We start from the raw sequence: 13594 nt of genomic DNA on the forward strand, positions 1-13594 counted from the left end.
TACTTGCGCATTTCCCTGTGCCTACGCCATGCCTGATGTATTGAGAAGCTATTTTCAAAGACCTTACTATGCTGTACTTGTTTGTTTAGGTGAGTGCAAAAAGAGGCGTACATGCCTTGTTTAAATAACTTCTGGGCCTCACTCATATCGTTTTACTATGGACTGGGACTTGGAAGGGGGGAAATCCAGGTCAGAAAACGTTACCTCAAATGAAATCACGCATTTGCTAGACTTAATAATTGAAAACGTTAAGTGGGAAAATGAGTGTGTCATCGAAAAGAGAAAATCTGGCCAACGCACCAACTCAATGAATGCTATCTAACAAAAACTAATTTCAGAAAAAGGTTGCTGATTTAAAACTAAGAGCTAACTAAGAGATAAACATTCAAAGATATGCTCCCATGAAAGTGTCACCGGTGGGGGACCGGAAGCGAGTCCGAACCATTCATCCTGTGCTCCATTGCTGACTGTCTCAAAACCAAAAGCTAATTTTACTGCATCAAAGATATGCTATAAAACATAATGTCGTAGATAAAATCTTAATGAAGCAGTTGATGGAGACGGTTGGCAATGGAATGCAAAGCAATGGAATAGCTCCGGTCCTGATCCCCAAAGGTAAATCCAGAATGGCAGGATTGTCAAATCTATATTTTCGGATTACTTGATCACCTAAAGAATCTATAAAAGAAGCATCTAAAGAATCTAGCATGTACAAAACTGTAAAAGTCTTATATATTCTATTTTCTAGGAAGCATATTTGTATGCCTATACATCCAAGTATACTGCGCCACATCCTACCCTGGTGCAACTTTTCCAGGGGCGTGTGTGCATACGTCTTTTTGGAATTGAGGCATGGGGTGCGAATATCGTATTAGCATATTTTGTGAAGACAACACACCCCTCTTTGCGGGCCAGGCACAGGTGTTACGCTTGCGTATCTGATTGCGTCCGTTTGAAAATCACCCTGTGAGAGAGAGAGAGAGAGAGAGAGAGAGAGAGAGAGAGAGAACAGCTGTTGATCATTCTAAATCATAGAAATCATCATCTAACAGAGTAATTGTGTAAGATGCAATCAGGGGAGGCTGGTGGAAGTAGAAATCAGGACAGGCTCATTGTAATGCATGGAATGGAATGAAGAATGGTATCAAACACACATAATTACTCCTTTGACATCCCAGTTACTACTGTACATTGACAAAGCAGCAAATCATTACACAATGAAAGTCTGGATTTTGATCAAAACTGAATAAGAATCTCCTCTGTTTAGGACAGGGCAAAGGCAATTATAGACAATGGCAATTACAGTAAAGATGATTCCCTCTATTCTGTACATATATGAATGTGATTTGGATTGTTGTTTAAGGTCAGTGGATTCTATAATGGTCAGTGGAACAATTTAAGGGTTTGACGTCCTGTCCTGCGTAATTCAGTGGTCACTCACTAGTGGTCATCTTCATTGACACTACAGGCAACTGGGTGAGAGGTCAGTTGGACTTTGCTCTGTGTGGGAGGAATCGTGACTTGAGATCTGCGTGCATCACTCAAATCATTGGGCATTCGTCATTGACATCAATGCAAGACTTACACGAATGTCCGAGTTACACATGGATCTCGAGTTAGGATTCCATCCTATGCACATACAGCAGGCCGGATAATTCAGGAGGTAAATTGAAATACAATTCATGATTGCAAATGGGGACTTTCTTATCAATTATTTCTTAATAAACAAAAAAAATGAGAAGATTTTTCATACTAAATGTTTTTTTTTTCCATTTCGGAATTGTAAATTCAGATCACTTCCTGAATTGAAATTGAATTGGCCCCAAACCTGACGTGTGAGTGCTTGACTGTGTGTGTACGCATGCAATATAGGCCAAATAAAAGTCTAAAAGGAAATGTGAACACTAACTGAAGTGAAGGGGGTCCTGCTTACGATTCTATCCAGATCCTGTTTACCACCAACAAGACCCCATTTCTTAGAGAGGACCTTGAGAGCCTCTGTCTCTGTCTCTCTCCCTCTTTCTCGTTCCGTCTTGTTTAAACCTGCAGCTCTAATGAGTCCTTTCCTTTTCCAGCATCTTCCACTCACCCTTTCCAGCATTAACAACTCCCCCCCCTACACACACACACACACACACAATACGTACACACCTCCCTCTGGGTCCTTGGCGGCACTTGGCGAGATTGTGAATAATGTTGGCCTCCACCTTTTTTCCATTCTGCGGGTTCTCATCCAGCCAACCTGCAACCAGGGGATCTGCTTCACGCCCCCTTGTCTGAGGAAAATCTCCTCCCCTTTCTCATCCGCCTCCTCCCCCATTAACCTCCTTACCTCTTCCTTTTCACCTACTCCCCAATACCCTTTCACCCTTTCCTTAACCACCTCCACCCTCTTTCCTTCTCTCTTTAACCTACACTTACCCCTCTCCTGAGCCTACTACACCCTCTCCTTAACTTCCTCGTCACCTCCCTCCTCCTTTCTAACTGCCTTAACCCCCGGCCTTTTACACCTCACTTTAACCTCCACTTCCTACTCCTCTCCCTACTGTCCTCTTCTCATCACTCCTCCACTTCTCTATTCCTCCTCTGTCCCTTCTTTCCTGTGCCTTTCCCCTACCCCACCCCTTCTCTCCCCTGTGCTGTAGAGTAATTGGCAAGCTCAGAGTAGCCTCGGCTCCAACATAAAATCCAACAGCCCTGGCTCGTCTCGCCGCACATGTTATGACCTGTCATAGGAAGAGCCTGTCTGCAGTCATACTTCAGTCAGAAACAAAAACCACAAGTGCAAACCTGCGGGATCACTATTGTGGACCATAACCAGGGCTTGCTGATTTATGGTGGGGTTTTTTAAGCCATGTATTTTGCTTTGTTTTGTTTTTGCGGGCGGGTTCTGTGTGCATGTACTGTAATGCCTCCGGTTGAACTCCCTGACCAGCCCCTCACTACTCTGCTGGCGAGTAACAAGAGAGCAACTATCTCTCTCTCTCTCTCTCTCTCTCTCTCTCTCTCTCTCAGAATCCATACACAAACACACAAACAGAGGGCACAAATCTCAGATCTCAGCAGCAAACATTCAACTTTATTTTCCTTTTCCGTTATTTCTCTTTCCTTACAATTTTTTAGAGCAGCAGTTCGCACTACACAGTATTAAAAAAGCATATGGATGAAGAAGGAAAACAGCCATCAACTTGTGGATTGTAACAACAGATTTTGAGAAACGGTTAGAAGATCTGATGATGTAAGCAGACGCCTTGGTTTGAGTCTCGGGGGGGGAGGTGTGGTTTGTCATCCAACCAGAGACAGAGTCAGCAACCCTTTCGTCAGTGGTTTTCATTCTCACACCTGCCCCATCTAGACCCAAACCCAACCGTCTACCTGTCTATACCATGGACTTCTAAACTACTGTATTGTCACGTGATGAATGACACATGATGATATAAGTGGTCAAATACCTCTTAGACACCTTCTTGACCTTTCTTGACCCCACCTATCCTGTTCCTTTTTCACGTCCTACCACTAACACATTGGGGGTTATCCATCAAACATGCTACTGTACCCCTGGGAAGCTATTGTTGAAAAAGAAATCAGAAAATACATTGAGCAGGGGTCAATGCATTCTTTACTCTCAGCAAGCTAGGAAATCACTTCAAAGTAAATAGTTGCTAACAATTCTGGACTTAATGGCTGGCAATAGCATTTTATCTTGCTCTATAAAAAAATGTGTAGCAAACACACCCCAGGCAGTAGCATTTCGTCTGAATCCCAATTGGCCCTGCAAGCTAAACAGATAAGTCTAATCATACACTAAAAAGAACCTTCAATAGAGAGTCTCCATTGAAACTACGATTTAGTCCAGGACTAGGCTTAATTTATGTCAGCCCTGTACAGTTGAATGTACAAATGTGAATGTATGTCAAATTAGGATTTGTCCTCGAATGAATAACCCCCATAACCTGTGAGCTAACCATGATGGTGAACTTCTCTGAATGTCCAGAGTATATTCTCTGAATGTCCAGGTTTACTAAACATCCCAATGAGCACAACATTGAGTTTTGATTGATATTTGACAGTTATTGACTCACATGAAGTCAATGTGAAATTAACTAAACTCTGAAACTTGAAATTAAGTAAAAACGATGGTAACTTTTGGCTAAATCCAATCTGTTTTTACCATTGATACAATGTAGTTGCATTGATGAAATGATGTTGCTTTCATCAAAACAACGTTGATTCAACATTATATGTGCCCATCAAGATAGCTATCATCAACACATTACCCTTGTACATCCCTACCTCATCACTGTCACTAACCATCTCAAATATCACAATAGATACAGCATTGGGATTTGTAGAAAACTAGCTATGTAGCATTGGCACATACACACATGCATAAGTCAGCTACGCAACATGGTGGGATTGAAATAACATTTGGTATTTCAAACTCACTAGACGCATTGCCTTTGCCTCTGCTTTAACAAGCTTGGCTTGCTGTGCTCAGCTATGCTTTTCAGTATGCGAATGCAGGATATGGATTATAGTAATATATAGTTCTCCCACTTTAACAATGAGACGGTTTTAGGGTAATGAAGCGGGATATGAAGTATGTGCTATAAAGTGACTCATAGTCTAGATGGTTATTAACGATCAAGATGGTTAATAATGGTGCCTTGAACATCCACCCATAGAAAGAGTGGAGTTTGATAGATCATGTCATCTTAAAAAATAAAAAGCGTTATGTAGAGATAGTGCATAGACATACAAAATATGACCACAATGTAAAAACAAACAACATAAACATTAAAAACTCCATAGAAATAAATTAATTTCACTTTTTACAAATATATAAAAGCGGGGTGCTTTCTTCTCTGTTCAGCAATTTGGTTTTCTTTCTTTTAAAGGAGCTATGATTTGTCGAGATGCTGTGGACTGAAAAATAAAAGTGATTGTTATTAGCGGATGGCATGAAGTTATGGATAAAGCGCATGTCCAGTCAACCTTGAAGTTCGCCTCAGCCAACTCGCTGGCATAGGTGTTGCTGAGCATTAGTGCATGCCTGAAAGTTTGTGTCTGTCAGTTCTAGTGGAAAGAAGTAGCTTCGGAATGTTGGTCTCCTTCCAGAAGGGATGTTCTAGAATTCCGAGACGGCTGGTACGGAACCTGTTCCTTAGGATCGCCACAGAGCATGTCTTAAAGTACTTCACCTTCCTTTTATCCTCCTTTTTTATACAAAAATAAACTCTTTCTGCTGTCCACAAATAAAATAAAAACATGACGCATTTGTCCCTAATCCTCTTTCCTCAATGAACCTTACCGCTTTCCGTAGGTCCCTTCCAGCCACTGACGGACGTCTTTCAGGTGGTAGAAAAAAGGTCCTTTCCCGCCCAGGTAGGCGATCTTCCTCCTCTGCACGATGCACACCCTCTCGTTGGCTACCCCATACGCCACGTTGGCGTTGTTGTCCATGCAGTCCGCCACCAGCTGGCACTGCGGCGGCAGGGCGAAGTGCTCGATCAGCTGCCGTGCTGCCACCACCCTCTCCTCCAGGCTCCGGTGCTTCCTGACCTTGAAGGAACGAGTGGAGCCCATGGCGGGCGCCACCCAGCCGTCAGACGGGTGCGCCTCATCGATGTAGACCAGCAAGAAGTCGGCCACGTCGGAGAACTTCTCCACCAGCTGCCGAAAGGCCGGCAGCTGGCTGATGAACGGGGGTCAAGTGGCAGAGCCGAAGTTGACCACCAGGGGGCGGTCGGACGACTCAAAGTCCAGGAGGCGGCACTCGTCTCCCGTGCAGGTGCCGAAGACACTGCCACTGCCGCCGCCGCTGCTGTTGGTCATGTTGGGGGCGCTACTTCTGCGACGGAGGCCATGGGCGCCACCAGGCACCTTAACCACTTTCGAGTTAGGTGCTTCGCTGCCAAGTTTCACCTGGAGAGAGAGATGGAGATTGGGGAGAGAGAAAATAAGAGAGAATTCAATAAGGATGTAGAGATTCATAATAAACAACATAGGACCCATAAACATGGTGTTGCCAGCAAACGCTTCAATCTGGGCTGAGAGTGAACTGCATGTGGAGAGTTATAGACAGAGCTATAATCATGCTCAACTGTAACATGTCTTACAGTAATAAATCATTGAACCACAACCTTGAGGCATTTATGAGACTCCCAAGAAGCATCTCTTGCAGAAAAGAAAACGACATCTAACTTAAGAACAAACATCCCCACACAAACACAGATCAGCATACAAATGGACAGAAGCTAACACACACACACACACATATATACATATAACATTCAGACATGTAAAGGAATGTTTGATGATCTCATTGACCACACTGTGAATATCAAGTGCACAAAGACAACAGCACTGTGTGCTGTCAATCAAGGCGAGTGCAGAGCATGTGTTGTGTGTGTGTGTGTGTGTGTGTGTGTGTGTGTGTGTGTGTGTGTGTGTGTGTGTGTGTGTGTGTGTGTGAGAGCACTACTGACCAAGCCAGGAGTAATTAATCAAAGTCTGACAGAGAAGTGTGTTTACGAACAGGAATGACTGGGACAAGTGTTGGCGTGTCATACAAACTGTGCTTGACTCTCTGTCTGACGTCAAACATCTCTCATGATGTCTTTCGTAAACGTTGTGCTTACTTATTTTCAAGAGAACTAATTTGGTCTCCAACATGTTTAAGCTGATTAGATGTTTACAATGACGAGTGCACACATGATGGGCTTCCCATATGAAAGTCCCTTTCATCCCACTGCCTAAGACCACAGGAGTGTGATTGTGGATTGCTTTGATTAGAGGCTTACGGTATAAGGCCGTAATAAGCAATCTAAAGTTCTCAAGCTCTATTAAGTATGAGTGCACTGGAGCAGAGTGAACAATTGTGTTTTGGGAAATGCTGAAATGACATGGAGGAGAGAGAGAGAGAGAGGGGAAAGAAAGAAAGAAAGAAAGAAAGAAAGAAAGAAAGAAAGAAAGAAAGAAAGAAAGAAAGAAAGAGAGGCAGGGCTGAAGGAGAGAGAGTGAGAGATGCAGACAGAGATGAACAGACAGGAAGGGGAGGGAGAGAAAGGGAGGGCAGGGAGAGTTGAGGGAATGTGGCAATGATACAACATGAGTACCGGGTCATCCGTTTTGGCTCTGACTGGTGTCTGTTTAACACTGACTGGGCTCTGTTTGATTTTTAAGTTAAAAAGTAACATTTTTAGGATAAGTCAGACGTTTGTCTGGATTTCCAGAAAAGCGGGTGAATGACCCTTGGGGCTTTAGTTGTCTGGGGGGCAAAGGTACATGCCACCTCTTCGGATCAAGTGTATTTTATTAAATTAAGTTAATCAACATGTGCAGTTATCACAATGCTTTAGAAGATGAGATGAAATAAAAGGAAGATGACAGAAAGAGATAAATAATAAATAAAATAAGGTAAATAATAAGGATTTAGAGATGACATTTGAGATGAGACAGTAAACCCCTGTTGCAATTGAGAGAGCAACTGTGCTTACACACAGTACAGGCTGCAGTAGTTCAAATTCGAAATTCGGGGGAAAAAAACTACATGAAGAGATAGTGTCCTATGGTTTGCTGGCCTATATACTGGATCAAACAACTCACAGTATAGACTCTACTCATTATAGACTCTCTACATACAGTAGGCAGCTCACATAAGGCCGATATTACATGGCTCATTACCTGCTTATAGGCGTCCAGTAAGAAGCCATTCCATATCGAACGTAAGCCTGCTGAGGTCAGCATTCGCTGCCACTCTCCGCCGCCGGCGGAACCCGAACAGCTGAGCAAAGACACCACTCGCTTTACCAGCACCACCGAGTCGTACAGCGCGAGGAACAGACAGTTGGAGAAAAACCCGGGCAGTATCTGAAGGGTGACCAACAGGTCTACGCTCGCCGTTCCCATCTTACTTTGACTTATAACTCCACCGACGGCAAGTGCAGGTGGCATCGGTTCACGCACTTTTACTGGGTCTCTCGGGTTCAGCGTCCTTTCAAACCCATCCCACGCAGGTGCTCTGCAGTGTCGCGGTCGCTCTTTGCCACACACTTGCGTAAAGGTTTCCCTTTCCAAGGTACGCTGTCATCAAGCTGATGCTTGCATTTTAAGTGAGTGCGCTTTGAATTCGAGCGCATAGAATTGTCACATGGGGATACGGAGAGGCTGGAGAGGCGCGAGGAGCATATCCGAAGCTTGGCTTGCGCACTGTTGCCAAAAGTTCTCTCTATCCCTTCCTCCTAGTAAGTCGGTCGTGATACCCAACGAGAAACCCTCCCCGTTGTAACGGTCTTTTTATACCGTAAATCATTCGGCTCCGTGATAAACCTCGAGGCTTATCTTGCGGTAAGATCATTACGTCACGTTCAGAACTCATTCACTTTCTCGTGCGCTGGACAGCGCTTCAGAGTGAAGCAGATGGAAATATAGGGCCGGTGGGAGAGAAACTTGATCTCTTGTTTTGTCTTACCCTACATGTACATATGCATATTGACTTAGAAAAAGTAATTCCTGCTTAAGACTGTGGGACTACACATTCTGCTTAACCCATTCATAAGGTGGAACGTTTATTTATGGTGAGGAAAGTAATGGTTTGTGTAGCCTAGTGTATGTTAGACTACAACACTGACTGGCAAACAATAAATGGTCATTTAAAAAAAATAAAATTATAGACAAATCGCACAATAGATATTTCGTTCTTCCTACATTTCCCCCTTGACAACATTTAGGCCACTCTTGTTAACAAAAAGTAAATTATCCAGTGCATGGGCATTCTTGATCGGTTAAAGAAAACAACAAAGCTGCATATTTATTTAGTAGTGTGTTGCTACACATTAGGCCTACTCCTTCAAATGAGTCTAATATAACCACATGATCAATAGTGCAACTAAATATTAAATGTGACCCCTTCCTCACCCTTCACTCTCACCCCACCCTGTTACACATGCTATGCACAGTAATTTCAGACTCCAATTCTGACACCAGTGTGTCTGTGCACTGTGTCAAGTAGATGCATGGGTATCACAGTTCTACCCCACTGAACCAGAAAGCGCACCCTAAGCCAATCAGGGCTAGTGGAACGATGTTTGCCCTGTCACATAGAAAGCTCACTCTCTAGTAATACCTAGCTCTCTCTCTGTGTCTCTCAGAATTTTACACACACACACACACACACACACACACACACACACACACACACACACACACAGCACTACTAGGGCTTGAATATGAGGATTTTGGCTAATGTGGCTAATGTGATGAGCATGTGTCAAAGGGAGGTATGAGGGGAGCGCTATAACAATAGCATGATTGATGGACAGTCATGGTGTGATGGTCCTTGTCTGTTAACCCCCCCCCCATTAACAGAGTATAATTTCTAAAATAAAATAAAACAAGGTAGAATGTCCATCTCCACCCCCATCCAGCTATGGGTCCCTTCTGTAGCACAAAAGTCACTTTGTACCTAAATAGCAATAGAATTACAACTCCGCTACAGAGGTTTACAATAAATTATGATAATCCTCCCCTCTGGCAATGTTGCCTCCCCCCCCCCCCCTCTCTCTCTCTCTCTTAACAGTGACAATTCAATTACTTTTCAATACCACAGTGACAAACATAAACATGTATACAGTAGGCCCACATGCTACCTAACAACAGTGTATTGCCATCTACAACAGTATCAATGAGTAAGGTTGAGCGGACATCCTGTCAGGTTTAAGATTATAATAATGTCATGCTTTGGTTATGATGATGGCTTGAGTTATTATTTTACTGTCACCTAGCAAGGTAGCTCAATCCAAATAGCAATCAGGGTCCTCTTGATATAAAAAAATGCTCACAGGAAGTGAAGACAAACAACCAGTTGTTCTATTTTATCTCTGGTTTACTGATAATAGCGAGGTGTATAACAGTCCCAACAGGATGGCTGCTCGCACCAATATTACAGGATAACATCCACGAAATGTGGAGCAAGCCATTCATCAGAATGTCAAAGAGGGAACTGAACACCCATCAAGTAGGGAAAAGTAACACATGAAGAATTTACAGTACATACACTACATAAATATGGGGTGGACACACCCCATAATATCACACTGTGGTAGTGGGGTGTGGTTTGGGGCTTGACTGTGGAGAGAAAGAGAAGGTTGGAAGTGGCTCAGGGGAGCAGAGGCAGGATGAGGTTAATTAGCGCAGGTGTGGGGAGTTGCCGAATAACCTTTTCCCAGTGCAGTCGCAGAGCTAGCAGCGAACCCAGCTGGATGAGTCCCGCAGTTACCGGACATCCTATGTTTATTTTTGGGTAATTTATGTTAACCGTGCCTGGTGCAATAAAAGACAGGTATTACCCAGTGTGCTTTACGGTATAGAGTATTGCCACATACACCAACAACAATAATATGATCATACTTTGTCATATTTCATTGTAGTGAATAATTATATTTCATTAACCTATTAAATGGGATATCTGCAGCTCATTAGTGTTTCAGTGATTTTGGGGCATGCAGGGGAGACCGGGTCGGGTTATCACATGTTTTACTTATAAAAAACCCATAGTAATCTGCCTGTTATTCTCTGTCTGTCACACACAACTGTTACACATGTATTGAAAGACCAGGATCTCATGTTGAATTCGGTGTCGTATTTTTACGTGAAAGTTTTCTTTTTTTTCACAAGGTTAACAACATGGACCTTCTCTAATGCTGAGGATACACATTCCACTGTGAAACCAAGTCACAACACCCTTCCGGATTTGGATTATAAGAAGTATGACGACCAACCCTGTCTGATTTAAAGGCCTAGTCTCCCCCTTTCATCTCCATGCAGTCAGAGAACAAAGTGTGGACTGTGTAGGCGTGATGAACAATGAAACTAATGAATCATTCATATTGAGACTAGCCCTCTCTCTATGCCTCCTTATAGGGAGGGCAGATGTCTTTCTGGGTCAGACAATGTAATCCCTGCTGTAGCACATCTATGATGTGTTGTCCATCTGAAATGACTCTGGTTATTTCTGAAAGCCTAAATCCTAAACCACCTGTAAAACGCATTGTAATGCATGTTATTTGTTCATATTGTCTCTCCCCACGTGCATTTGTTGAAATGGCAGTGTGGTTCAAAGGAGTTATGGTTGTTACACACACACACACACACACACACACACACACACACACACACACACACACACACACACACACACACACACACACACACACACACACAGACACACACACACACACACTGAAATAAGTGGGATCAGGTGGTGCAATCTATGCAAATGACTTACAGTTGATTTATGCACTCAAACTGTTTTATCATAAGGTCAGATGTTCTGAAAAAACACTCTCCCAGGTTGTCTCTCTCCTCATCAATGAGTTCTTAAGATCCACTCTCTCTTGAGGCAGTTGACTGACTTTCACACACTAAAAATCTGTGGTTAGGAAACGATTGCCTTTGATGTTCAGAAAGCAGGATTACCCGAGTTATAAGGGATTATGCATAACAGGCAAAACCACTTAGCTCCCTACTGTAGCTCGATTCTATCAAACCAGTTGCCCAACTTGAGGCAGTAAAATGATTTAGATCATAAAGCAACACTATCATGTGTCTGTGCTTGGCCATACTCCTCCTATGATATACATAATTTAACATAATTTACAGCGTAGGCATAGACAAACATCAAGATTTGTAATAGGACAAATATTCGCCCAGGGAAATTACGTAGAAGTCTCAGTCATAAGGAGATCAAGTGTCTACATTGTTGCTGTGGAAGGTAAACATAAGAATAGATAGTACAGTACACCCCTCACCACATCAGTCCCATGCACGTGCAGTACTCTATGTGCACACACACACACACACACACACACACACACAAATCCTATAAACATTTACAGTATAGTATAGTACAACCAATACACTTTACCCAAAATATTTACAATGTAAACTTGGCATTTTGACACAAACACTGTTCTTCTAGCCTGATTTAAACAGAGCATGATGCCTACAGAGTAGAATGCAAGCACTGCATAGCATGTAAATATTGACGTTGACGCACTTTTCCTATTCGTCATATTCTAAGATGTAATTCTCATAGCTGTTGATACGAAAGGAAGAATCATATTCATCACCTTATAAGACGTAATTCTCATAGCAATGATGCGAAAGAAAGAATGCTTTTGTAGGTTGGAGGATGGGGGTGGTGGAGGGTGTATAACCAACTTCCAATCCAAACTTTGTGGGTTCGAATCTGCTGTGGGGCAATTTTGACAAAAGTGCTTTTAGTGGTTTTGTTTGCTAATTCTTGTTGCTTGTTCCACTTCGAGGCTAGCCCTAACCCAACCTAACCCTAACCACTCACAGTTAATGCCCAATCCTAACCGTATCCCTTACCTTCTTTGAAAGAGAAGGTGAGAGTTACTGTATGTTTCTCTACAGGTTCTAGCTGGTTCTGAGTAGCAAGGCTAATAATAACAATATGCGTACACATAAACAAATATTAGAGGTGTGCTGACCCTATTATACTCTATACTTAATAAGCACTTGTACTCACAATCAACCAGGAGTACGATTTAAATGCTTAAAATGATGAAGCAGGTGGTTTAGAATGCCATTGTGCTGCACAAGAACAGTTGCCTGTCACTATTCCTTCTCACAAATAGTTTCTTCCAGTTATTTTCGAGGAGGGCACATTGCAGAGTACACTGCTCTATTGTAATCATGACAGCAAGCATTTGTTTCTAAACAGCTAAACTGGCCAATGGAGTCATTATTTTGAGATAGAAAGGAATCTTCTCTAATTATGGATCGGGTGATTATCGTATCGGTAAAATCCCCAAAATCCGTAACGAGAACTAGTTTTGGCCAAGTACTTGGCACACCTAGTACTTGACATACCCCTACTAAATACCATTAGAGCCATACAATATATATATATATACTGAGGGCTTTAAAGTTGTGTCTGAAATATTGGTGCTATTTTTAACGCCAGAGTTGAACACCTAATGGCACCTGCTCATTGCCATGAACACGCTTCTTAATCCCACTTTCACCAGTTACCACCAACACAAATTGCCACTATGTCTGCGTTTGGACTTTTTCCATTTTGCTCTGGCTGAAAAGAGAACCCTAAGTGTTCAGAAAACTGAAAACTCTCCAAAATTTGAGAGTGAGAACTTTACTGTGAAGGTGCACTCCTTAATCTCTGCATCCGGCCACAGTCAAGCCCTAAACATGTATACAATTTCCCCAAAATATATTGGAAAAATAAATATTGTATGATATTACAATGACATAAACTCATGTGTTGACTCTGTTCTATGCTGTCATCCCCCTCGTCTATTTCCCTCTCTAATCCCGATTCCCTTAAAAAAATATTCCCTCTCTCCATCTCTGTTGTTTTCCTCACGTCACAGACACTGTGGGCCATCTCTCACAGGCATGCTCTTCCCAGAGAGGGCCCATAAATGAATTTAGAATTTTTTTGATAGTGAACTTTATTTCACCCCGATAAAGTTTAATATCCTCATGTCTTGCTGGATTAGCGCAGTGTCGCACCAAGGAATCTGGGAGAGCAGATGCTTATGTAATATGG

The 13594-nt window shown here is 42.6% G+C and overlaps 1 protein-coding gene across 1 annotated transcript; it reads right to left on the reverse strand.

The window, feature by feature from the left end:
* Window positions 1-5307: 5307 nt before the first annotated feature.
* Window positions 5308-7911, reverse strand: dio2 (iodothyronine deiodinase 2; the record flags this gene model as incomplete). The annotated part of the gene is made up of 2 exons (XM_083682866.1): window positions 5308-5925; window positions 7687-7911. 2 exons carry the CDS (start codon window positions 7909-7911, stop codon window positions 5308-5310), a joined length of 843 nt encoding a protein of 280 aa, XP_083538992.1.
* Window positions 7912-13594: the final 5683 nt, after the last annotated feature.

The sequence above is a fragment of the Argentina silus genome, assembly GCF_951799395.1.
Source record: "Argentina silus genome assembly, chromosome: 13".
Classification (NCBI taxonomy): domain Eukaryota; kingdom Metazoa; phylum Chordata; class Actinopteri; order Argentiniformes; family Argentinidae; genus Argentina; species Argentina silus.